The 27,370-nt window shown below is 48.0% G+C and overlaps 1 protein-coding gene across 1 annotated transcript; it reads left to right on the top strand.

Annotated features, from left to right (window-relative positions):
• Positions 1-2,712: 2,712 nt before the first annotated feature.
• mrps23 (mitochondrial ribosomal protein S23) lies at positions 2,713-13,881 on the top strand. Its single transcript, XM_048557629.1, has 5 exons — positions 2,713-2,890; positions 4,734-4,910; positions 8,939-9,016; positions 11,741-11,864; positions 13,203-13,881. Exons 1-5 carry the CDS (start codon positions 2,847-2,849, stop codon positions 13,362-13,364), a joined length of 585 nt encoding a protein of 194 aa, XP_048413586.1. The 5' UTR covers positions 2,713-2,846; the 3' UTR covers positions 13,365-13,881.
• The last annotated feature ends 13,489 nt before the right edge of the window (positions 13,882-27,370 follow it).

Here is a 27,370-nt window from a genome sequence, read left to right as displayed (position 1 = left end):
ACTTCTTTGGACAAATCAATTGATTTTTATTCATATAATTTAACACAGAAAGGCAACTAGGGGACAGGCAATAAATGCTTGTCCAGCCAGAGACACCCATGTCCTGTGAGGGAATTTTAAAAAAACACACAATATGCAGCACAAAATGCAATTAGGACTTATATACGAGGGCAAACCTTGGGGTACATCTGATTAAAGTTCCTTCTGTCAATTCTTAAAGATGATTGCCTCTTGCAGCTTTCATCAAATTGAATTTACTCTGGTTGTGGTTTGCCCGGAGCACAAAAGACAAAAACTGCAGAAGGTGAAAATATAAAATTGAAACAGAAAGTTCTGGAAATCCTCAAGATGCAGGCAGCCTGTCTGGAAACAGGAAGAAAAATGACGAAAGGGGTTCTTGACAGTGCTGTCAGGCAGCACGTGCTCTATAATAATCTGCTCACGGACACCCAGTTTAGCTTCTGCAAGGGCCACTCAGCTCCTGGCTTCATTACAGCTTTGGTTCATTCATGGACAAAAGAGCCGAATTCCAGAGGTGTTGCGGATGGTACTGAGTGTCCCTACTCCTGGCCTTATGATGGAGGGAAGGTCATTGATGAAGCAGCAGAAGTTGGTTGGGCCAAGACACTCTCCCGAGGAACTAAACGTTCTTGTGCTGCAGTAGCGTGGAGCAGAATAAACACAGCAGGCCAGGCAGCATCAGAGGAGCAGGAAAGCTGATGTTTCAGGTCACTTTTCCCTGCAACTGCAGGAAATGCTACACCTACACCCCCAAATCCCAGGCCCCAAGAAAACCTTCCACATTAAACTAATGTTCACCTGCACATCCACTAATGTGGTATACTGTATCTGCTGTTCCCGATGTGGCGTCCTCTACATCAGGGAAACCAAATGGAAACTTGGAGACCGCTCTGTGGAACACTTACGCTCAGTTCGTGACAAACGACTGCACCTCCCAGTCACGAACCACTTCAACTCCCCATCCCAATCCTTGAATGACATGTCCATCCTGAGCCTCCTCCAGTGCCACAACGTTGCCACCCGAAGACTTGAGGAACAGCACCTCACGTTTTGCCTGAAAACCCTGCAGCCCAATGGTCTCGATGTGGACTTTATGAGCTTCAAAATCTCTCCACTCCCGAGCTCAACCCAAGACCAGCCCCTCTCGTCCCTGCCTCCTTGATCTGTCCGTCTTCCCTCCCACCTATCCGCTCCTCCCTCCTCACTAACCAACACCCCTCCATCCACAATTCCTACCTACTTGCTTCATCCCCACCTCGACCTGTCCGTCTTCCCTCTCACCTACCAGCCACTCCCACCTCACAGACCAAACCCCATCCCAACTCCCTACCCACTCTGACTTGAACTGGCTCCATCTCCACCTCCCTGACCTGCCCGTCTTTTCTCCCACCTCAACCCCTAACCACGTCTCTACCTACCAGCCTCATCCCTGCCTCCTTGACCTATCCATCTTCCCTCCCACCTAACCACCCCAAACCCCCTCACTGACCAACCCCCATCCCAACTCCCTACCCACACTGACGTGTACTGGCTCCATCTCTGCATCCTTGACCTGTCGGTCTTCTTTCCACCTATCTGCTCCTCTATCCACCTTCCATCATCGCATTCCCCTCTGTTTATTTTAGTCACCTTCCCCTCCCCATTTCTGAAGATGGGTCCAGACCCGAAACGTCAGCCTTCCTGCTCCTCTGATGCTGCCTGGCCTGCTGTGTTCATCCAGCTGTACACCTTGTTGTCTCAGACTCCAGCATCAGCAGTTCCTACTATCTCTGTGTTGCAGCAGTACTGCCCTACCTCTAGACCAGGAGGCCTGGGTTTAAGTTCCATCTGCTTCAGTGGTGTGTAGGTTGATTAGAAAATGTCTATCCCAAGGAACTCCTGCAGTGACGTCCTGGAGCTGGAATGACTGATTTCTCCCAACTATAATCATCTTCTTTGTGCTAGGGCTGACTCCAGTCAGTACAAAGTTTTTCCCTGATTGCTGTTGAGTCTAGTTTTGCTACGGTACCTTGGTGCCACATTTGGGTAAATGTAGCCTTGATGTCAAGTACCCTGAAGTAGTTATGTAAGTTATGATTTGCCTTTATAGCACACTGAACAAGACTTTTCACTGTATCTCAGCACACGTGACAATAACAAATGAGATCAAGGGGAGGTCACGCTCACCTCTGGCGTCCGGCCCATGTGGACGAGTAGCCACGGGCAAAGAAGCAAACGAACATTGATGCCCATGTGCTGTGAAGGGAACTGAAAGAAGAATTGCATCCTGAGACTGGAAAGCGAGTAGGTCAGGGGCTGAAATTACTGGCTGCCTGGCAGATCGTGCCCCTTGAGGCCAACCCTGACCTGTACACAGACAGCTCTGGGTATTGGATTCTACCCCCCACCCAGGCCCTGAGATGTCAGCTGTAGAGTCTCTCTACTCAGATGCTGCCAGACCTGCTGAGTTTCTCCAGCACTTCCATATTATGTATAACAGACAGGAATTTACATCACACACACATATTAAATACATACTTATACTCTCTATTCACACATATAACACCCCATATACAGTATAATAAGATGCAGTATAGCTATATAAAACACTGTACCTTGGGGGAGGCCCTGGTGCAGTCAGTGGGGGGGGGGGCGGGGCTAGCCCCGATCGATGTGCGCGCGGTGGATGAATCGCTCCTGGCTCGGGCTCGATTAGCGGGCCTGGAGGACTCGGTGATTGTTTCCGAGTGCGGGGTTCAGGAGGCGGTGCGGGCCGCTCAGGGAGGGGCTGAGCGGCCTCAATCTCTCTCATATATACCCCCGCCGGGTCGGTGTGAGAGTGTCTGATGGCGGGCAGCCGGCTGGAGAAATTCGGCTCCGCCTTCACCAGGTGAGGGGGTGAGCGTCGTTACAAACCGACGGCTCCAAGGTAGTGTCAACCCCTTCCCCCCCCCACTTCTCCCCCCCCCCCACTCCCCCCCCCCACTTCCCCCCCCCCACTTCCCCCCCCCTCCACTTCCCCCCCCCTCCACTTCCCCCCCCCTCCACTTCCCCCCCCTCCACTTCCCCCCCCTCCACTTCCCCCCCCTCCACTTCCCCCCCCCTCCACTTCCCCCCCCTCCACTTTCTTCCCCCCCACTTCCCCCCCTCCCCCCCCCACTTCCCCCCCCTCCCCCCCCCCACTTCCCCCCCCTCCCCCCCCCACTTCCCCCCCCTCCCCCCCCCCACTCCCCCCCCTCCCCCACTCCCCCCCCCACTCTCCCCCCCCCACTCTCCCCCCCCCACTCTCCCCCCCCCACTCTCCCCCCCCACTCCTCTCCCCCCCCCACTCCTCTCCCCCCCCCACTCCTCTCCCCCCCCCACTCTCCCCCCCCCACACTCTCCCCCCCCCCACTCCCCCCCCCCCCCACTCACTCCCCCCCCACTCACTCCCCCCCCCCACTCACTCCCCCCCCCCACTCACTCCCCCCCCCCACTCACTCCCCCCCCCCACTCACTCCCCCCCCCCCACTCACTCCCCCCCCCCCACTCACTCCCCCCCACTCACTCCCCCCCCCCACTCACTCCCCCCCCCACTCACTCCCCCCCCCACTCACTCCCCCCCCCACTCACTCCCCCCCCCCCACTCACTCCCCCCCCACTCACTCCCCCCCCACTCACTCCCCCCCCCCCACTCCCCCCCCCCACTCCCCCCCCCCCTCACTCTCCCCCCCACTCACTCTCCCCCCCCACTCACTCCCCCCCCCACTCACTCCCCCCCCACTCACTCCCCCCCCACTCACTCCCCCCCCCCCCACTCCCCCCCCCCCCACTCCCCCCCCCCCACTCCCCCCCCCCACTCCCCCCCCCACTCCCCCCCCCCACTCCCCCCCCCACTCACTCTCCCCCCCACTCACTCTCCCCCCCACTCACTCTCCCCCCCCCACTCACTCCCCCCCCCCACTCACTCCCCCCCCCCTCACTCCCCCCCCACTCACTCCCCCCCCACTCACTCCCCCCCCACTCACTCCCCCCCCCACTCACTCCCCCCCCACTCACTCCCCCCCCCACTCACTCCCCCCCCCACTCACTCCCCCCCCCACTCACTCCCCCCCCCACTCACTCCCCCCCCCCCACTCACTCCCCCCCCCCCCACTCACTCCCCCCCCCCACTCACTCCCCCCCCCCCCCACTCACTCCCCCCCCCCCACTCACTCCCCCCCCACTCACTCCCCCCCCCCACTCACTCCCCCCCCCCACTCACTCCCCCCCCCCACTCCCCCCTGCCCACTCCCCCCTGCCCACTCCCCCCTGCCCACTCCCCCCTGCCCTCTCCCCCCTGCCCTCTCCCCCCTGCCCTCTCCCCCCTGCCCTCTCCCCCCTGCCCTCTCCCTGCCACACTCACTCACAATGCTCCCACTCTCGCCCCTCCTCCCCCAACCCCATCCCCCACTCTCACTCCCCCCCCCTTCACCCCACTCCTCTCACTCCCCTCCACTCCCCCCACCACACCCCCTCTCTCACACACACCCCCCTTCACCCCACTTCTCTCACTCCCCCCACCACACCCCCTCTCTCACACACTCACCCCGTCTCCCCTCACAAAGCCCCACCCCTCTCTCTCACCTCCTGACTCCCACCCCCGACACACCAGCCTCCACCCCCACCTCACACCCCCACCTCACACCCCCACCTCACACCCCCCTCACAAGTGAAGAAATCCACCAGCTCTTTGCCTTTGCTTTAAACTGTAGGGTGCGGGATTTGTTGCGCTCTGGTGTCCTGAAGGAGTCGGAGAAACCGTGCTGGTATGATGTTTACGCTGCTTTCCCTCCAACTCGTGAGCCAGTCTATGAGAAACCGAAGGAGAGATTCGGTAAAGTGCAGGACCCGGTCCAGGAGATTTTCTACCAGGAGGACGTGATCCGAGCGTAAGTTCTGCTTGCATTTTGTTCTGCAGAATGTCAAAAATAAAACAGAAGATGCTGGAAGCACTGAGCAGGTCAGGATCCAGTTCTGAAGAAAAAAAAAGTCGTAAATGTTTTGGTTCCTCGGTCTGTTGTTAGAACCAGAAAAAACTAGAGCTGTAAATAAGTTTTAATTAAGTAACAAGGCAGGGAAAAGCTTGGGAGGTAGAGAACAGTACAGAAAGCAATGTATGTGATAGGGTAGAAGATTGGAGTGATCAAAGGGGTGATGATAATAGGAGTTCTTGCTGGAACTGACCCCTCAACACCTACGTGGACTGACAGATTGAAACCAAATTCACTAACTTGGCATTTGGGGCTGATACCTGAATCTATGACATAATCCATTGGTTCTCTGCAAAAAAGGCAAAAGTAGATGGTGCTGAGAGGAGCTGCATTTCTCTCATTTCACTTGGGGTTGCTGGTTGATTGCCCTTCCTCATGTCCCACTATCAGTTACCCATTTCTGTTCCAATCCTGCTAGATTTATGTTCTCGCCAGCACATCCTTCCAACTATTCCTGGTCTTCCTCCTCCCCTTCAGTTTCTCTGTCTAACTTATCTGTCTCCTCTCCACCTATCTTCTCCTCTGTCCATCTTCGTTTTTTTTTCCTCCCCCCCCTGCCATTTATTTCAGAACCCTCTTCTCCCCCCCCTCCTGCTCCTGAGATGCTGCTTGGCCTGCTGTGTTCATCCAGCTTCACACTTTGTCTCGGATTGTCCAGCATCTGCAGTTCCCATTATCTCTGTTACAACATTTAATCTCTACCTGCCAACTTCAGTGCTCCCAAACTCCCTCTGTTGTGCAAACAGTATAACATTATGGTTTTACGTACCACCCCTATTGCACTGAGACCACAAATGACAGAATTAGGAGTAGGCCTTTCAGCCCCGTATATGTCTGTTCTCCCGTTCTTTACCCATAACCCTTAATTCCCCGACTGATCCGCCTATCTCAGCCTGAAATATACGCAAGGCCCCCCTCCCAAAGAGTCAGTGCATGGGGTATAGGAGTCGGGAAGTCATGTTGGGGCTATATAGGACGTTGGTGAGGCCACTTTTGAAATACTGTATTCAGTTCTGGTCTCCATGCTGTAGGAAAGATGTGAAACTTGAAAGGGTTCAGAAAATATTTACAAGGATGTTGCTGGATTTGGACTATAAGGGGAGACTGAACAGGCCTGTTTCTATTTTCCCAGGAGCTTCAGATGCTGAGGTCATGAGGGACATGGATAGGGTGAATAGCCAGGGTCTTTTCCCTAGGGTAGTGCAGTCCAAAACTAGAGGGGCATAGGTTTAAGGTGAGAGGTGAAAGATTTAAAAGGGAGCTGAGGAGTAACATTTTCAGAGGGTGGTGCATGCATGGAATGAGCTGCCAGAGGAAGTGGTGGAGGCTGGTACAGTTACAACACTTAAAAGGCATCTGGATGGGTGTATGAATAGAAAGGGTTTAGAGGGACATGGGCCAAATGCTGGCAGATGGGACCAGATTAGTTTGGGATGTCTGGCCAGCATGGACGAGTTGGACTGAGGGTCCGTTTCCGCGCTGTACAGCTCTATGACTCTCAATCCTCTGTGAGAAAAAAACTCCTCCTCGTGTCAATGTGAAATTTCCACTCTTATTCTGAGGCTATGCCCTTTGGTCCTAGCTGCTTCCATTTATTCCAACCAGAACTACTACATTGCTTACATTTCTGACCCCAAAATCTTATCTCTCCCTCAACTGATCCCAGATGCTTGAATCTCCTCCCTCCCGCCAGATCGTCTTTTAATAATATTTACACCTCCTCTCTGATCTCCAATGGTAGGCTCAAACTAAGAGCCTATGTTGAGGGTCTTGGCGTTCTGCCTTCCTGGCCTTTTCTCCCAGATACTCCATATGTTCATCATCGCCAGCACATAGCTCAATGTTATTTGCAAGCACTATTGGCCATGGCGCTTCCATTACCAGCAGCTGCTGACCCCAGATATGGGAGCAGTGGTCCTCCCTGTAAGAGGTACATTATTTAATGTTTCCTTCAGGGAGTAAGCGACTAACATCTGAGAGGGTTACAGACAAAGATAAGGCCAGCTTAGTTCACGAGTGCAAACAGAGGAAAGGAAAATCTCTAATCACGTTGTACAGCTGGATCTGATTTAATAAAGTTTTGCTATGCTCTCATCAACCCATTATGTTCAATAGTGTTAATCATTCTGATTCCCGTGGAAGTCCGAAAGTGTTCTTTAATCGCTGACTAATCTCAAGAATTTTGTCTCGAAGTAAAAATGGCAAGGCTAGGTAGGATCTTTGCAACAGAGGAAACTGAAAGGAAAACTAACTGATGTGTAAAGAAATTGAGGTGTCTAAATACAGACAACAGTGTGGAGCTGGAGGAACACAGCAGGTCAGACAGCATCAGAGGAGGAGGAAAGTTGACGTTTCGGGCCAGGGCCCTTCTCCTGAACCTTCTGAAGAAGATTCCCGACCCGAAACATCATCTTCAGAAGGTTTGGAAGAAGGGTGCTGACCTGAAACATCAACTTTCTTCTCCTCTGATGCCGCCTGGTCTGCTGTGTTCCATCCAGCTCCACAGTGTTGTCTCTGACTCCAGCATCTGTAGTTCTTGCTATCTCCAAGGTGTCTAAATAGTGCCAGTTCACCTGGGTTGAGGAGTCCATTACAGGGAGCTTAGATTTATAACAAGAGGGAAGTGGTTTGTGGGGAAGTGTCTTGACCCAAAGAAAAGTGGAGGTTCTATTTTCAGACCTACTGTCTGCAAGTGTGCTCGAGGTGAAAACTCTTACCACATTTAAGAAATTCTTGGCTATAAATGCAAAGTGCTGCAATATAAAAGGTTATAGACTACGGTGGAAGGAGTAGCAAAATTTGCTACTTGTTGGTCTCAGCATGGACGCAGTGGGCTGAACCACCTCCCTCAGCTTCAGACTCCTATGATTCTACACTTTCATTAAAACGTTCTCCTACAGATGGGTTAAGATCATGCAGTGCCTGTGTACAGGTTCAGATCTGCGTTCCTTTCTGCCCCAGCTCCTCTCAGAAAAGGTAGTCTTCAATGTTTCCCTGTCCTTGAGGCTGGAATGCAGGGTGATTTGCAGTGGGGGGGGCGGGGGGGGGGGGAGCGGGTTCAAAACTACAGTAATGGCTGAAACTAGCACCTCTCTGCCCAAAGTCCCTCTGAAAACGGGAATTTGGTTGGAGCCAAGCACTGCAAAAACAACTTGTATTTATATTGCACCTTTTTCGTTAATAAAACACTTCAAAGCACTGTACAGAAACACTCTAAAACAAAACGTGGCACCGAGCTGCATGAGAATACCAGTGAGATGACCAAAAGCATGCTCTGGGAGAGAGGCTATAAGAAATTGGCAGAGAGGTGTAGGGAGGGAATTCCAAAGTTGCCAGCCCAGACACAAGCTGAAACTATTGTCATCATTGGGTAGGACTATTAAAATCGGGAGGTCAGAAAAGGCCAGAGTTAGAGGTGTGCACAAATCCTGGAGATAGTTCTTTGGGCTGGAGAAGATGATAGAAATGGGGAGATGAAAGTCCAGGGAGGAATTTGAAAATATGAGAATCCTCCACTCATTATTAAAAATTAAGATGCTGCTTGACTGGGATCCAATGTGGCTCAATGACCACAGGGTAAAAGGTGACAGGGATTTGCTGTGAGTTAAGACAAAAGTAGCAGATTTTTGAATGACTTTCAAGTTTATGGAAGATGGAATGTGTGCAAGATCAGCCAGGAATACACTACAGACGTCAGAACCAGAAATAGCAAGAGCATATGTGAGGGCTGCCAAGACAGGGTGAAATTGAGTGACGTTATAGAAATGAAACTTGCTGGTTTTAAGTCTGGGTTTCTGCAAGTGTCACAATGTCATCAGGTCATCCATGGCCTTATTGAATGGTGGACTAGGTTTGAGGGGCTGAATGCCCTGTTCCTACTCTTTGATATACATGAATCTGCTTCATTCAGCATTTTTTAATTGCAGGAAATTCTATGAGGTGTATGGGAATGGCCCAAGACCGTTTGACCTCACACAATCCAATTTTGTTTCCAGTTGCCAAAGGTAAGGACAATTTCTGTTTGTACTCCCACCTTCCCCCTTGGCCCCCATCCAGCAATTGGTTATTGTAATTCATTAATTGGATGTGAACGCTTATTGCCTGTATCCCTGATTGCCCTTGAGAGGGTGGTGGTGGCGGCTTGCCACGGTCCATGTGGTGTAGGAGTATGCACTGTGCTGTTAGGATGAGAGTTCAAAGATATTTGACCAGCATCATGATGGAATAGGGTGATGTATTTCCAAGTTGGGATGGTGAGTGACTTGGAGGAGTGCTTGCAAGGGTTGGCTAACTTGGGAAGTGCTGCTTCCGGAGCCTTGGTGCATTGCGACAGTGCATCCCGTACATGGTACCCACTGCTGGTTCTGTGTGTCGGAGGTGGAGACAGTGGATGCTGAATGTGGCAGATTGGGTGCCAGTTAAGAGGGCTGCTTTGTCCTGGATGGTGTCGAGCTTCTTGACGGTTGTGGGGCGTACTCCATCACACTCCTGACTTGTGGCTTGTCGATGGTGGACAGGCTTTGGGGAGTTGGGAGGGAAGTTGCTTGCTGCAGAATTCCCAGCCTCTAACCTACACTAGCTACAGTGTGGCTATGGCTGGTTCACTTCAATTTCTGGTTAATGGTCACTGCCTCAGGATGTGGATGAAATCTGTAGATTAACCAAGGGGTGACTACTGTTTATGAAGCACCACAGATTAGCTGTGGAATGTGGATTTACAGTGTCCATATTGGCTGCATTACTGCACTAGTCTCAGTTTGGAGACTTTGCCAGGTGGGCTTGCTTCTCTGGGTGTAATCGCCAATCACTGACCCTTTTCCTGTGGCCTGAGATTGACACAGGCAGGTAGTCTAATGTCTAACCCTCATCTCCAGCTAACCCCCCCCCCGTCCCAGGTTAGTCTATTTGAAGCTACTTCTGGTCCCCCTTGAAACTTATAAAAATAAAACTAGTTACCAAATTAACTGAATGCAGCCACGTAAATAACTCGAGAAAGTGACAAGTTTGATGCTCCGACGGTTTTCCCATTAGGTGGTTTGAAATAAATTGAAGTAAACACACCAAACATATGACGAAGATAAATGAGCAAAAATGGGGGGCCTCCTCGTTTGCAGATATAATCAGATAGTGTTAACTGGGAGATCTAATGTGTATGTCTGATTTTCACCGATGCGGATCATAGGCTGAGCAGGTTCAGGATTGTTACATCGCATTTTATTTCAAGGTTGTAATGATTTTGAGTAATTTTAGTTACGTCTTTTTTGTTTTGTTGGACACCTCTGGAGCAGGTGAGACTTGAGCTCCAAGATATTGGGAACTGCAGATGCTGCAGAATCCAAGGTAACAAAGTGTGGAGCTGGACGAACACAGCAGGCCAAGCAGCATCTTAGGAGCACAAAAGCTGACGTTTTGGGCCTAGACCCTTCATCAGAAAAAGGGTTAGGGTTAGAACTCAGACCTATCAGGGTACAAGAGCCTTTTCCTGAAAGCTTGTACTGAAGTCCTTTTTTTTCCCTCCGAATCACCCATGATTATGTACTTTTTGTATAGTGAAACCAGACAAAAAGACACTGTTGTGAATAGACTTTATGACATGTTTTTCCCTTTTCTTCGCCACCAGAAAAAACACCTGTGGGGCCAATTGAATATTTACAAGCAAAGTCCGTTTAGGGTAAAGCTGGCATCAAAAACTGAGAGGGCGGCTGTAAGGAGAGGGGGAAGGATCTAAATCAAAGTGGGGTCAGAGGGCAGAATAAAACACCAAATCCCCTGCTGTGCCCACCTCTTCAAAGGCATCGAGGGCGTTGACGGATACCGCATGTTCCCTCTCCAGTGACGCCTGGGCTCGAACGTAACTGCGGATGAGGGGCGAGCAGTTGGCAGAGACGGCCCCATCCCACAGCCCACTGCCTTGACCTGTTTGTAGCCTGCCTGGCCAGGCCCACAAGGAGGTCCTCCCATCTGCCCACGCCCCTCCTCACCGGGTGCCCAGAGTTCAGGAGCGCGAGGCTGGGGTGCAGCCAAAAATGCAGCAAAACGTCTCTCAAATAAGTGAAAATGGAGTGCAAATGCCCACGGCTAACATATACATGGTCCAAGGGCTCCGCAGCGCTGCAAAATAAACAGATGGGCTGGGAGTCTGTTACCCGCTGCAATCTGCAGTTATAAGGAACTGCAGCATGCAAAACCCTCCACCCCAGGCCCTTGCTGGAGAGGAGGAGGACTTCAGTGTAGCGACCCCCTCCACTCGGGAACCCTGCACCCCTTGGCAGCAAATCAGCACCACAAGGTGTGTAGTTACACTCCTTGAAGGAACATATACATTGTATTGTAACATAAATGATGGCGGGTTAAGAGCAAAATGCAATCGAGTGGGGTTATGGATCGCTCTTTGAAAGACCTGATGAGCCAAATGGTTGCCTCCTGTGCTGCACCAAACTTTGTTACTGCATCCATCTCTTGGTCCACCTAAGATGTGAGCTGACTGCTTTGTTTCACTTGTGAAACCCTTGTTTATCAGCATTGTTAATTTACAAACAAACCTTTTCCCACAACTAGAGTCTCAAACTTGGCAGAAAACCTTTTTTGAGAGACCATTTCCGGCCTAGGTGAAGTCTGCCTGAACCTGGGATCAGCTGTAAAAGTGTATGTGGTTTGTTTTCCTTTTGTGTGAGATTCCTGTCTCTGCAGTTGGGAGCTCTCTCATTGTCTGACCCTTCTTTTGCTAGGTTTGTGGACAAGTACCAGGAGCTGGAGGCACAAGGTGAAGTGGATGAAGAGAAGTTGTTTGAGGCCACTAACCAGGCACTCCTAGTTGATGGAGTTATGTTGCGAAGGAGAGGCAGAGCAGGAGTGAGTATGACCCAAATTCATTTTACACCCTGAGTGTTAGTGCTTAAATGTGCTGGTTTGGAAAAGACTGATGTTATCCAGTCAACTTTGCTGAAGGTCTGGGAATCAAGCTTTACTCCATAGCCTTGAGGTGTAATGCAGAACCCCACAACGATCTAGGACTGCAGGAATGTTGCTTTATTAGAGCTGTTGTTAGTTAATCGGTGAACCATCCATCTGGCAGAGCTGGCCTGTCTTCCACATTGGTTCATTCATGTTACTCAGCGCAGTAAAAGCACAGAGTTCCTTTCCCTTCCTCCGAGCAGCACCCTTCCACACGGAAATTCGTTCTTTTCGAGCAGTTGAACTGCACCCAATGTACAAATGGAGGCCTCTCAAGCGGGCACTTTAACAAAACTCAATTCCCCAAATGAACTCTGTAAAATTTAAACGGGAGATTGGTTGTGGGAAAAGCCAGCAATGCCCACCAGTCGTGGAAGGCCTAGTGCACCAGTGAATACCACCTGCTTCTTCTGTAGAGGCGCCTGGGTGCGAGTGTAGCTCCAGAAGAGAGGCAGGCCATCAAGCTGCATGGCCAGCTCCACTACCCTGTGCTTGGGAGTAATGGGAACTGCAGATGCTGGAGAATCCAAGATGACATAGGGTGGAGCTGGATGAACGCATCCTTGGGATGTGTTCTAAACCTTTCCAGACCTGAAACGTCAGCTTTTGTGCTCCTAAGATGCTGCTTGGCCTGCTGCGTTCATCCAGTCCCATACTTTGTTACCCAATGCTTGGACCTGTTTATGGCCAGCTTGACCAAGACTGACTCTCTTTGCTGTTTAGCTATGCAATACAAGGTCTGGTTCTTACAGATATTTCTAGTCAACCTGTTCAGAGATGTTACTGTGATCTGGACAAGTGGGACTTGGACCTGGGTCTCTAGCTCTGAGGTAGGAGGGACTACCACTGTACAGAAGGGCTCGAAAGACTGTTCTTGTAGGCATGCCCTAGTCTTTCCCCAGTTAGAATTGGCTGCTGTGAATCACCATATACATACTCTGGTGAGACAGCATACGCACATTAGTACTGTCTTCAGGATATAACTCGAAAGTGAGACCCGGCATGGTCCCTTAAGTGCTTGTAAAGAATCCTATGGTATGGCTGGAGGATGAGCAGCATAGATCTCCCAGTTGTCTTGGTCAAAGTTGATCCCTCAATCATCACTGAAAACAGGTGACTGGGTTATTGGTTTGATCATTGTTTGAGAGAGCTAACTGCGAGCAACTTGATTCATCAAAACAGAGCCAGCACCCACTGTTCTCTAACCACTCCCACCAAATAATTTGTGATTTTCAGATTTCAAAATTTGAGAGTGATGATCCTCAGGATGCCAAGACACGGAACCCGGTGTTGGACCTGAAGCTGCAGGACCTGCTGAAAGGGATGCAGGATGAGCAGCAAAAGCAAGCTCAGGAGAATAGGCAGCTCCAGTCACAGGAAGAGACACCTTTGCAATGACAGACGCCTGCTCTTGAGATGATCGCAAACTGTTTTGTGCAAGTGGAAATGAACAAAACCGCTTCCCCCCTCTGCCCCACTAAATCCCAGGGATTGCCCCTGAAGTGTCAATGCATCCTATGAGAAATTATTCCCGAGCGTTGCAATCTATTTAAATTGGAAAATCTGACTTACGATGTTTATTACAAATCAGTCTGTTAAAGAGCATTGGGCCCAGCTCCTTCATTAAACTGTGAGCTAGTTAAATATAACCTGTTATTTAGATTGAAAAGAAATCCCAGTTCTATGTGAAAATTGATTGGAGTGCTATTGACAGTTTATTTTTCCAAATAATTTATTTAAGGAAAATGAGCCTAGGTAGCCATGTGCTCAGAGAATAGCTTCAGTGCTAATGAAACATTTTGACGTGGGCTAAAGTCGCAGTTGTAACGTCCTCTTGCACTCCCCCCAAACCCACTGTCAGAAATACAACTGCATGTTTGTACAACAAGTTATAAATATATGTTTTTGAAATCAATGTCCTTTTTTTCCCTTTGCTTTCTCTGGGTCATTGCTGGGTACCTGAGGTACAATTCCATACCAGCAACTTGGCTGAACAATCACTGTTGTTCATTGGGGAGCTGAGGCACTCAGTGTGGGGGGGTTTCTCAAGCACAGTCTACAAATCGCAACAAATCTTGGATGTTGGTACAGTGTGAGAAATGACACAATGGGGCTTCCAGTGCTGTCACTGTCTGAATGCTGCGCTGGTAGACTTACGAAGGAGCCATTCACTATTTAACGGAGTTCTTTGTTGCAGTATAGTTATGTGAGGGCACTGTCCTTGACTGCACTGTGCATCGTGACCCCCAGTGGGCTTGCATACCAAGCAGCAGTCAGATTCGCAAGCTCTGAGCAAGTGCTCCTGGCTGTGGGGCAGACACTTGGATTCGACAGCAGTGAGATTGCACAAACCTAAACTCTCAGTCAATCACCAAAATGGTAGTTAGCTAGTGGCATTTTGTGACCAGTCCTTGCCCCAGGTTTCACTCTGGGGCCACACCGTGTGTGAAGCTTTATGGTGAAGCTACAGCAGATCGAAGTTTGAGAAACATGCCTTGCATTGTTGCTGTCCAAGTACCTTGAAATCTGAAACTCTTTGACCATAGATTGCAGTCACTTCCTTTTGGTTTTTTTCAAATATTAAAGAGGATCTTTTCTTTTCCAGTCACACATTTAGGCTTTAAAATTCTCATCCTTGTTTTCGAAACTCTCGATCGCCTTGTGCCTGCTCCTGATCTTCAATCCCCCTCCCTTTTTGGTTGTACTAGTCCCAAAATCTTGCAACTCCCTCCCTAAACCTCTGCCTTTCAATCTCCCTCACTCTCTTCCCCCCCTCACAATCTAACTCCTTGACCAAGCTTTTAACCAGCCACTTCAGTACTCCTGAGTGCCGACATCAGGTTTTATTTGTGATGTTTACTACAGTAGATGTGCTTTGTAAATGCAAATTATCCAATTACAGGTTTTGGTCATGTGTTAGCTAGCGTTCAAAACACACAAGATACTGTTTAACCCATCGGTGAGGCCTCTTCTGAAGTGCTGTGTCCAGTTGTGGTCGTCCGGTGATAGAAAAGCAATTTTAAGCTAGAAAGGGTTCAGAAGAGATTTACCTGGATGTTGCTGGGAATGGAAAGTTTGAGTTATAAAGAAAGGCTAGGACCTTTTTCACTGGAGTGTAGGAGGTTGAGAGATGACCTTATAGAGGTTCATAAAATCATGAGGGGTGCAGATAGGGTTAATGGTAATTGTGTTTTCCCTAGAATGGGGGATTTCAAGACTAGTGGGCACACTAAAGGTGAAAGGAGAGAGATCCAAAAAAAATACGTGAGGGATAAATTTTTTACATAGTGTGGTTCACGTGTGGAATGAACTTCCTGAGGGAGTGGTTAATGCAGGTAGTTACATTGGTTAAAAGACACTTAGGTAAGTAAAACACGGGAAAGGTTTGGTCCAGAAGCAGGCAGGTGGACCTAGTTTAGTTTGGGATTATGTTTGGCATGGATTGTATGGGCCAATGGGTCTGGCTCTGTGCTGCATGACTTCCACATCAAGATGAGCTCAGACCGGGTTAGCAATACAGCTGGCTAACATCTGTCTGAGACATCTAAGGACATTTTTAAAATCCTTTTGTGGAGCGTGGCATCACTGGCTGGTCCAGCATTTATTGCTTGTTCCTAGTTGCCTGAGGGAGCTGGCAGCTTGAATACGATGCGAGGTGAACTTCTTTGGGTGAATTTACTGCAATGTATTTTTGTTTAAAAACTCTCATTCCCTTCAGACTCGCTGCACTAACTAATTAAATAATTACTGAGATGGAATTAATTCATGGAGTAACATTCTCTGGCCTTTATTTTTTTTAATATAAAGGAATCTAATTATCTCTGTGAGACCTTCCCCTGTACCGTATATATATACATATATAGCACCACAGACATGGGCAAGCCACCGTTAGCTGGATTGTGATTACTAATGAAAAGACTACTGTCCAGGGGGAGAGCTTTACTGTGATTGTTGGCTGTAAAGCAGTTTAAGGATGATGTTTCTCTGCCTCAGAGGCTAGGGATACTCAGCTGATGAGAAAACATACATGGTAGGGGGAGATTTTTGGGAAAGTCAAGGTTATCGGACACTTGAGATCAGAGACCTGATTCCCTGCCTACCCCAATAAAGCTTTGAGTCCTTTGTTAGTCAGGAACTTAGGTTCAAAAGAAAAATAGTTGTGCTCAAAACATTATTTTGTCAGTCCACAGATGCTGCTAAACTGTCTGTTCTTCGTGTTTTTATATCTGCCTGTCTCCACCTTTTAAAAATGTTTGCTGGCTCTCTCTTTATCACTTGCTGGGGAAGTGAATTCTACAGATTTGCAATGGTCTGAGAGAAAACAGTTCTCTCCTCATTTCGATGTTCTCCAGGCAATTCTTTAATTTTTAAACTGTCTCCCCTTTGTTCTAGGAACTCCCTGATGCAGAGTGATCTCTGTTGCATGAATCACAAAAGTTAGTAAGCTACTACAGCAAGTGATTAAGAATGCTACCCTTTGTTATGAGAGGAATTGAACACAAAAGTAAGGATGTTGTGTTTTAGTTAGACTGGTCATTAATGAGGCCATATCTCGACTATTGTAGACAGTAAGAACTGTCAATGCTGGAGTCAGAGATAACTGTGTGGAGCTGGAGGAACACAACTGACCAGGCAGCAGCAGACGCAGCTTTCCTGCTCCTCTGCTGCCTGGTCTGCTGTGTTCCTCCAGCTCCACACTGTATTATCTCTTGAATATTGTATCGTTTTGGTCTCCTTCATTTAAGGAAAGTTATAAAAACATTGGAGGTGGTTCAGAGCATCTTTACTAGATTAATACCTGGAATATGTGGGTTGCCTTGTGAGGAAAGTTTGGATAGCCTGGGCTTGTTTTGACTTGACTTAAAAGCGAGGGGTAACTTAACTGAAGTGTAAAATCCTGGGTGGACTTGAGAGGTTAGATGTAACAAGGATGTTTACTTTTGTGGGTGAATCCAGGAGTAGGGGTCACTTTTAAAGTTAGGGGTTGCCCTTTTGAAGAAAGACGTGGGGAGAAATTTTATTCCTGAGCATTGAGAGACTTTGGAACACTGCCTCAGAGGGTGGTGGAGGTGAGGTCATTGAATATTTTCAAGGCCCCAAGAATCGAGGGTTACTGGGGCTTGATGGGAATGTGGAATTCAGAACAGTAACAGATTAGACATGATCTTACTGAATTAAATGAGCAAGCTTGAAGGGCCAATTTGCCTACTTCTCCTAATTTAGAATCATTGAGATATGCAGCACAGAAGCAGATCAATTAATCCATGTTGACCAGATATCTTAAATTAATCTAGTCTCATTAGGCCCGTGTCCCTCTAAACCCTTTCTGTTCATGTACCCATCCAGATGCCTTTTAAGTGTTGTAATTGTACCAGCCTCCACCACTTCCTCTGGCAGCTCATTCCATACACTCACCACCATCTGTATGAAAAAGGTTGCCCCTTAAGCCCCTTTTAAATCTTTCCCTGTCTCACTTGAAACCTGTGCCCTCTAGTTTTGGACTCCTGTACCCTGAGGAAAAGACCTTGGCTATTCACCCTAATAACGCCCCTCGTGGTTTTCTAAATCTCTATAAGGTCACCCCTCAGCCTCTGGCGCTCCAAGGAAAATAACCCCAGACTATTCAGCCTCCTTGTAGCTCAAACCTTCCAATCCTGGCAATATCCTTGTAAATCTTTTTTGCACCCTTTCAAGTTTCGCAATCTCTTACCTATAGCAGGCAAATCGGAATTGTATGCTGATAAGCTTTTAGTCTCTCGATCCGTGCTGTGATCCCTAACCCACCTGTTACTCTACCGCGGCTCAGTTCTGCATTGATGCTGCACGGTTCACAGAAGTGACCAAAGCTGCCCCCCCCCCGCCCAGCGTGTTTAATCACCTTCACGTCCTGCTCCAGTCCTCCTCCTGTTCTCAAACTTCCGTGTCCCATTGCACAGGATGTTGATTAATCTCCTGATTTATTCCCCCTCTTAAGGAAAACGCTTGACTTCCAGTGTCCCCAGTGGCCTGCCTGAGCTCAGGAATCTTTCTCACTGGGGGAATAGTCGATGCAAACACAGATGCTGCCTCTTACAGACAGCTCATTGAGGCTTGCAGCACACTTCACCTGCCAAATCTATTTATACCGTACTGTCTTTGCTTCAGTTCTGAAAAGCCAGAGGGATAAGTTTTTATATTTCATTCCGGTCCAAAGATAAACAGTAAATGACCTAGTGCATTTGCAGAAGTACATTTTAACTTAAATTTCCACTGATATTTCTTCACTTGGGTATAGGTCAGGCATGAGAGGTTTTAACATTTCAAGCATAGGGACTGAAGAGTGGTTTTAATGAAGTGACACGAAGGTTTAATCTTGAGAAAATCTCCAGTGAAAATCAATGTTCAGAGTTGCGGATCTCCTTTGCCATTTTGATCATTCTTTCTGTGATGCTGTTCTCCTGTTGCCCACTAGGTAGCAGTAATGCATAACTTTCTCTGGCTGAGTTGATTTAATGCATGAAGCCAAACTCCTCTCTATCAATATCCATTCTTTTTATTCCAGCATTGAAAAAGCCACGCTACAGTCACGCTCAGATTGAAATGTTTGTGACTGCTGGCTAGTTGTTAAGGGAACACAGACAAATTGTCTCACTTTTCATGTGACTAGCTGAGTAGAGGTTGTGTTTAATGTCAAACCTTACTGCTCCAATCTCTTTCCATTTCCTGAAGACATAGCTGAAATCAGCTAACCCTTACCCTGGTGCTTTTTTTTTGTGTGTGTTCAGGGATGTTCATGTTGCTGGCTGAGCCATGATTTGTTGCCTGTTCCTCATTCCTCAGGAATGTGATGGAGAGTTACCTTCTTGAACTGCTGCTGCTAATTTGCTGCAGGGACGCTGCAGTATGGTTGGGTGGGGTGTGGTTGTGGTTTTCTGGGATATTTGATCCAACAACATGGAGAGACTATTTCCAAGTCAGGTTTGAGGTTTGGAGGGGAACTCGCAGGGGGTGGTATTTCCATATGACTGCTGCCCTTTGTCTGTCTGGATGGAAGTGGTTGAGGCTTTCGAAGGTGCTGTCTGAGAACCTTCGGTGAATTTCTGCAGTGCATCTCGCTGCCAGGGAGCGTTGGTGGTGGTGGCCGAGATGCCATCAGACCAGCTGTATTATCCTGGATGGTGCTCAGCTTCACTCATCCAGATGAGAGGGGAAGACTATTCCATCATGTTATACATTATAGATAGTGGACGGGCTTTGGAGAGATCAGATGTGAGCTCCTCATCGCAAGGTTCCAGCCTCAGTATTTATACAACTGGTCTAGTTGAGTTTCCGGTCAATGCTAACCCTAAGGATGTTGGTAATGGAGTATTCAGTGATGCTAATGCATTGAATGTCAAAGGATATTTTTGGAGATGGCCACTGTCTGGCATGTTTGTATGTATGGTACCTGCCCCTTATCTACCCAAACCTGGATGCTGTCCAGGTTTTTACTGTTTTTTGTATCTGAGGAGTTGCAAATAGTCATTAGAATTCCTGCAGTGTGGAAACAGGCCCTTCAGCCTAACAACAGGTCCACATTGACCCTTAGAATATCCCACCCAGACCCATCCCTCTATAAACCACCTAACCCACACATCCCTGGATGCTATGGGTAATTCAGCATGGCCAGTCCACCTAGCCTGCACATCTTTGGGCTGTGGGAAGAAACCGGAGGAAACCCGACCCGAACCCAGGGAGAATGTGCAAACTCCACACAGACAGTCACCCGAGGGTGGAATTAAACCTGAGTCCCTGGTGCTGTGAGGCTGCAGTGCGAGCCACTGAGTCACCGTGTAACCTGTGTTGAACATTGAGAAGTATCAGTGAACGTCCCTACTTGTGACCTTCAGATGGAGGAAAGGTAAAGCAGCTCAAGGTGCTTGGTTTTTATGATGCAGTGGTCATGTCCCTGCCTCTGAACCAGGAGATCTAGGCTCAAGTCACGCCTGCCCAGAGCTTGTCAGTTGGGAGAATATATACAGCCCTCCCCGTTTCATTCTGTTGTTGCAATGGCGGTGTTCCTATCTCTGAGCCAGGAGATCTGGGTTCAACTCCACGTTCCACAGAGGTGTGCTGGAGCAGATGTCCACTAGTTACAACCATCTTCCTATGTGTCAGGTATGACTCCATTAGCAGACAGTTTTCTCACGGTACCCGTTGATTCCAGTTTTGCTGGGGCACCTTGATGCCATGCTCAGTTGTCTGTAGCCTTGATGTCAAGGGCTGTCGCTGTCACTTCACCTCTGGAGTTCAGCTCTCTTGTCCATGTTTGGGCCAGGAGCTAAGTGACCTTGCTTGACGCTTAGTTTGGATTCCATGGGCAGGCTAGTACTGAGTGGTAGACTGTTTGTTATGTGACTATGTTTAAGCTGCACATGGCTTTATTTCTCCAAGAGCGAACAGTTGAATGCGAGTCTAGCCAGGATGCCTGTAGAACAGACAGTTCACATCATCTCCTCCTGGATCTTTAACGAGACCTGAAAACCCTGTTTGCCTTTCTGTTTTAGGTGTCAGTGCTGTGTTTAGGCAGGGACTCGAGGCAGGGTAGGTTGGAATGGGGAGCAGTGAAAGACAGACACCTTTTTGAAGTTTACTCTTTGTTTTTGTTGAGTGAGGCATATCTGCACTGATGAGCAGAACATGAGCACCTAGTATCTGCTGTTGCAGTTCCAGCTCACCTGCAACAGGCAGGTGAAGTCAAGCACTTCCCAGGTCTTCCTTGGTCTAGAAAGGTGGTGGTGTAGAGGAAATGTTACCGGATCAGGAGTATGGAATGCCTGTGGACCACGATGGGTGGGAATGTCACTGGCTCGGGGTATGGAATGCCTGCGGACCCTGGTGGGTGGGAATGTCACCGGATCAGCAATACGGAATGCTTTCGGACCCTGGTGGTGGGAATGTCACCGGATCAGCAATATGGAATGCTCTCGGACCCCAGTGGTTGGGAATGTCACCGGATCCGGAGTACGGAATGCTCTCGGACCCCAGTTTCAAATCCCATGGAGGGAAGCTAGCAGAGTTTAAATTCATTTGAAGCCAGTCTCAGTAATGTGACTGTGACCACGAAGCCGCCTTTGTTTGGAAAATTTGCTGTCCATGAGATTCCAGATGCATGATAGTATAGCTGGGCTCCAGTGAGTCATTTGGGATCATAAGCAATGGGAGCAGAATTAGGCCATTTGGCCAGTTACTTCTGCTCTACCATTCAATCGTGACTGCTGTCTTTCTCAATTCCATTCTCCTGCGTTCGCTTTGTAACCCTTCGTCTCCTTCCTAATCAAGAACCTATCTGCCTCTGTCTCAAAGAGACTCAATGACTTGGCCTCCACAGCCCTCTGTAGCCATGAGTTCTATCCTCTGACTGAAGAAATTCCTCATCTCAGTTATAAAGAATTGTCTCTACATTCTGAGTCTCTTTCATCTGTGGAAACACCTCCACGTGCACTGTCTCCAGACCTGTCAGTATTCTGATCCACTCTCACTAATCCTTCTAAACTCCATCAACTACAGACCTGGAATTCTCAATCACTCCTTGTACAACAAGCGACAATACCCTTCTATCCCAAAGAGAAATCAAGCGAAACAACCTGAACCCCACAGCGGCCTCAGTGATGTGCCCACCTCTCCAACATTCCAGCTCCCACGTGGACCATCCCTGTCTCAGTGCTGGTGGTGATGATGGGTGGTGTCTGCAAGATCCCCTGAATGCAGCACCGTCCCTTGCTTTCTAGCCTGTGTTTCCCACTCTGCCTGATGAGACCCTGACACTGAAATAGAAAGAGATCTTACCAGGAGTAGAGTGATAATTCTTTACAGCGTGCCTAAGCCCTGTCCCCTTACAGCCAACTGGTTTCAGCCTGTGAGAGTGCTGTGATAACACCTAGAATACTGAGACACTTCATTTGAATATATCACTCCTGCATTTGTAAATTATTATCTCTGCTTTCAATTCAACTGTCTAATTGTTGGGCCTCTTTCAGCAAGCTTCCCCCAATAATGTGGCCAGCCCTTACTGACTCTGTTAGTGCGTCTGAGGTGATCATTCTCTAGCTTGCACAGAGTTAACAGATTGGAGCCAAGATGCCAAGATGGGGTCTTTTTTTTTTCTCTTTCTTCTTTCATGAGATGACTGTGTTGCAGTAGGGCCAGACTGTTGCACTGAGTGAATTCATGAGGGCCATTTCAGAGGTCAGTTGAGAGTCAGCCGCATTGCTGTGGGTCTGGTATCCGCGTGGGCCAGACTGGGTGAGGTTGGCAGATTTCCTTCCCCGCAGGACGCAAGTGAACCAGATGTGTTTTGATTGAGAGCGTGTGTGGTCACTCGCTGAGAGCATGTGTCAATTCCGCATTTATTCATTGAGTGTGAATTCCACTAGCTGACGAGGTGGGGCTTGAACCCGCATCCCCAGAACGTTGGACTAGGATTATCGTCATTATCACAAAAAAAACACACACACAGACGGGATGGTCTGGTGGTGTTATCACTATGCTGTTAATCCAGAGACACAGATAAGGTTCTGGGGATCCAGGTTTGAATCTTGCTATGGCAGATGGTGGAATTTGAATTCAATGAAGCAGGGTGGGTGTGGGGCGGTGGGGAGGAGAAAAGTCTGGAATTCAGAATTTCATGATGACCGTGAATTCATTGTCAGAAAAACTAATCTGATTCACTAATGCCCTTCAGGGAAGGAATCTGCCATCCTTACTTGGTCTGGCCCTCATGTGACTCCAGACCCACAGCAATGTGGTTGACTGGACTGCCTTCTGGGCAATTCGGGATGGGCAATAAATGCTGCCTGGCCAGCAACACTCTCGTCCTGTGAATGAATTTTTTAAAAAAAAAGGAAGTGAGGAGTGATGGTTGTGAGAATTGCATCCTGATTGTAATGCATTGATAACCTTGTGGACCTGACTCTGTGTGTGTGTGTGTGTGGACTTTTGTAATTGGGTGTGTGAGGAGGGTTGACTGGGCTGCCTGTGTGTGTGTGTGTGCGCTTGACCTTTATAGACAGAACTTGGCTCTATGGCAAGGCCCTGCGTAGTAAAACCAGTGTCAGGTGGTCCATGCTTCAGGTTTTAGATGACAAGGCACCTTTCACTAGTCATGCTAAACCTCTGCTGGCCCCCTGTACAGGATTCTGTTCAAGTTCACATGTCATGCTTTAGGAAGGAGACAAAGACTTTGGAGAGAGTACACCGAGATACCAACCTGGGAAAGAGCCCCTCAGAAATGTGTACAGACTGGAGAAGATGTCTGAACCTTTGCGACAGTGAGAACACAGCTGAGAGAGGTGTTTAAAATCGTGCAGAGATTAAACAGGATGATTACTGTGAAGAGGAGATCTAAGATCTGGTTGGGGGGGAGGTGGTGTGTGATGGGTGCGGGGAAGAACCAGTTAACTTTTGTGAGATTAAAAAACAACTTATTTGTGCAAGAAAAGAAATATTTCAGATTTTCAGCATCAGAATAACTGGAAACTCTCAGCAGGTCAGGCAGCATCCAGGAGGGGGAGGGATTTGGGGGGTGGGGTAGAGAGAGAGAGAGTGGAGGGTGAGGGTGTTAGAGAGGAGTGGGCGTGGAGGGAGAGAGAAGTGAAACATTAGCCCATAACTTCTGAGGAGCAGATATTTTCCCAGCATTTTCTATTTCTTACACCGGTGAGTGGTTCAGGTTTGGAGCTGATGTGGTGGCACTTACAGACTCCATAGTCACCTTCAAAAGGAGGTTGAGAGAAAAGTCCGACGTGGAGATGCCAGTGTTGGACTGAGCTGGGTAAAGTCAGAAGTCACACGACTCCACTCCTCGGCTGAAGAGAAAACTTGGGGAGGGAGACAAGCAATCGGGGATATAAGGGGGAAAAGTCGGTCGGGGGGGGGAGGTGGAACGAACTGGCTTGTTCTTTGAAAAGAGGTTGCACCAACTTAGTGGACCAAATGGCCCCTCTCACCGATATTGTTTTGTAATATTCTGCAGAGTCTCAGCTAGTGCAAACGTGCAAGACAGAATGGTATAGGTTTCTACATGTGATAGATATTGCATGACTGGGGAGCAATGGAATTGTGGAGGAAGCTCAGCCGTGCTCCGGTTGCCAGGATAGACTGAAGGGGCCAAATAGCCGCCGCCTCTTCCTATTTCCCACATCCTTATTCTGGTGGCCACTTGACAAATGCAGCACAAGTTTTTTTTGCATCTTCAATAGGGCCTTTCATCAGAATATTTCAGCAAATCACACTAATCAGATAATCCTTTTGTGAAGTTCCTCTTTAAAACTCACCAACCATGACAGGTTTCAGGAAAATAAACTGCATTGTGCATCTCCAACAGGAAGAGCCTAATTAAACAGAACACTAAACATCACTCCTTACCTAAATCCCCTAAGGCTGAAATATGCAGAGGGTACTTTAAAACAAAGTACTTTATTGAGTGCCTTATTCTTTATATTAAAGAGACTGTCTTCACCATTGGTATCCTTTGTTTTTAAAAAGGAAAGTCAAGCAACATGATTAACTGTTTTCTGTCAAGCTGTCATGCCTTTGCATGCTAGGCACTGCTGTTGGGGTTTTGAGATGGAGGAACGCTTCGGCAATTTCACTGCACTAGTGATTGAGAAGTGACTGAAGTCACATACATGTTATGCTGAAGCTAGCTCAGGATTAATGCTGTCAACAGTGTATGACAGAGAAACATAATATCTATAGAGGAAACAGTAACATTTTGAGCCCAGTAACCCTTCATCAGGATAGAAGATAGCTGGGGAAAGGTGGAATGTGTATGGATGATAGGAAAGCATCTCTCTCTCTCTCTCTCTGTCTTGCTGTCTTTCTATTTTTATTTCTCTTTTCTCTCCCTTTTTCCTCTATTTTTCCTCTTTCCTTTTCTTCTCTATTCCCCTCTCTCTCTCTTTCCCTCCCCACCCCCCGCCAACACTTTTCTCCCCACCACTGTCATCACCGTACATGTTACCTTCCGTTCTGATGAAGGGTCACCGGGCTCGAAACATGAGCTCTGTTTCTCTCTCCGCAGATGCTGCCCAGCCTGCTGAGCTTCTCCGGCATTCCCTGTGCTTGTTTCAGCTTTCCAGTGCCCGCAGTTCTTTGTGTTTACGTGAGGTTAATGGCTGTCTTTGCTGACAGTCCAGCTCCTGACACCATTTCACCTTGTTTCTTGAAACTTTGCTCTCTGAGGCTGCCACCCAACTTGGTCTAAGCGAAGAACTGGAATAAAATGGATGTTCCTCCCTTCCTGTCACGATGGTGGCAGCTTTGTTGACTTCTGAACACTTTCCCTAAAGTCATATTTGAAATTGGATAAATTCATTACCATCGAGTTGTTTTTAAGAAAGAAATAATCTCGGTAATACTTGAGACAAAAGTGAAAATTTAAATCATGTACAGCTCCCTTCAGCCTCAGGTAGTTTCTTCAGCATTGAGGTTGGGAAAAACAAATTCTAAAGCCCTTAATCTAATTTTTTTTTAAAACAATCAGGAGAAAGATGAGAGTGGTTATATTCTTAACGTTTTCCTTCTGTCCTTGCATTGACAGGTCATCATGAGGTAATGCTACATAGACACCAGTTACACTCCTGTACCACACAGAAGAGATCATCCTTCATTGAGTCAAGCTACTATGGGCTTCCCAATGTCCTGGTGATGGCCTACGGGTATTATTGCTGGATTGTTAATCCAGAGACCCAGGTAATGGTAACCAGGGTTCCAAACCAAGCCATGGCAGATGTTGGATTGTGAATTCAATTTTAAAAAAAATCTTGAATTAAGAGCAGATCGTCAGAAAAACCCATCTGGTTCACTATGAAAGAAATGATTGCTACAAAGAATGATCATATCTGTGTGATACAGTAGGGTGACTGGTGACTATTGGAGCATTATCTCATGATGACCTGTCATCATGATTCCTGAGGAAGGGTCCCGACCCGAAATGTCAACATTCCTGCTCCTCTGATGCTGCCCGGCCTGCTGTGCTCCTACAGCTCCACACTGTGTTATCTCTGGTTCACTAATCTCCTTTAGGGAAAGAAACTGCCATCCTTATGTGCTCTGGCCTTTTGTGACTGCAGACCCACAGCAGTGGGGTTGATTCTTCATTGCCCTCTGGACAATTAAAGATGGCCAATAAATGCTAACCTAGCCAGGGATGCCCTCATCCCTTGAATGAATGAAAAGGCAACTCAAACCTTACCTAATAAAAGATCTTGAGAGAGATAGGGAGCCAAGATAAGAAAATAGAATTAAGGTCCCTATGTCAGAACAGCCTCAAGGGGCTGAATGGCCTTCTGTTCCTATGACCTCTGGCTCATTTCCACAAGCGCACTTTCCACCCGCATTGGTAGGATCGGGAATCCTGATCATCTTTGTTATATCTCTATGAAAGTGCCTGCATTTATGTAACACCCATCTACTCGACAGGGTGTCCCAAAAATATTGCAGCCAATGAATTGATTTTGAATGTGTGAGTTTTGTGTGTGTGTGTGTGTGTCAGTAAAGGACCTGACAAACTGGTTCTCTTTCCTTTGAAAACCGGAAGCTGAGGGATAGCCTGACAGAGATCTTTAAAATGAAGGAAGGATTTGGTGTGAGTACCTGATGTAGGGAAGAGCCAAACCAGAGGCCATCAATACTGAAATCACTGCAATAAGGCCAGTATCCCATCACTAAGCCTCCCTTTATTTACACATGGAGAGTCCCTGACACTGATCCATCTCCCTCAAGTCAGCTCTCAGAGTGAGCAGAACCTCTGACATTCCTGTTTGTATCTGTCAGCCAGGGCTCCCTGATTGGAACAAGTGAGCATAAAGCTTAACAGAGACTGGTTGGGCCAAATGGCCTGTTTCTGCGCTACACATACAATGTATGTAAGTGTAGTCATTGTACTGTGAGCAAATGTAGCAGCTAATTTGCAGAGATTGAAGATTCACTGACAGCAACAATCTCAATTTCCTGTAATCTACTGAGTTCTGTGAGCATTTAAGCTTCCTTCTTTAAAATTCATTCATGGGATGAGGCCGTCACTGGCTAGGCAGCATTTATTGCCCATCCCTAATTGCCCAGAGGGCAGTTCAGAGTCAGCCACATTGCTGTGGGTCTGGAGTCACATGTAGGCCAGACCAGGTAAGGATGGCAGTTTCCTTCCCTAAAGGGCATTAGTGAACCAGATGGGTTTTTCCCAACAATCGACAATGATTCACAGTCATCATTAGACTCTTAATTCCAGATATTTTAATGAATACCGATTCCACCATCTGCTGTGGTGGGATTCGAACCCGGGTCCCCAGAACATTATCTGGGCCTCTAGATTAACAGTCCAGCAATAGTAACACTAGGCCATTGCCTCCCCCTAAGAAGAAATTTAAGAAGAGATATTTCATTGG

The sequence above is a fragment of the Stegostoma tigrinum genome, chromosome 27 (assembly GCF_030684315.1).
Source record: "Stegostoma tigrinum isolate sSteTig4 chromosome 27, sSteTig4.hap1, whole genome shotgun sequence".
Classification (NCBI taxonomy): domain Eukaryota; kingdom Metazoa; phylum Chordata; class Chondrichthyes; order Orectolobiformes; family Stegostomatidae; genus Stegostoma; species Stegostoma tigrinum.
Note: the sequence above shows the minus strand (reverse complement) of the source record. Positions and strands in the feature narration are given on the sequence as shown.

Coding starts and splice junctions, on each gene's coding strand:
- mrps23 (XM_048557629.1), top strand. CDS start 2,847: ATGGCGGGCAGCCGGCTGGAGAAATTCGGCTCCGCCTTCACCAG. Junction 9,017..11,740: donor TTTGTTTCCAGTTGCCAAAG/GTAAGGACAATT, acceptor TTCTTTTGCTAG/GTTTGTGGACAAGTACCAGG. Junction 11,865..13,202: donor GAAGGAGAGGCAGAGCAGGA/GTGAGTATGACC, acceptor TGTGATTTTCAG/ATTTCAAAATTTGAGAGTGA.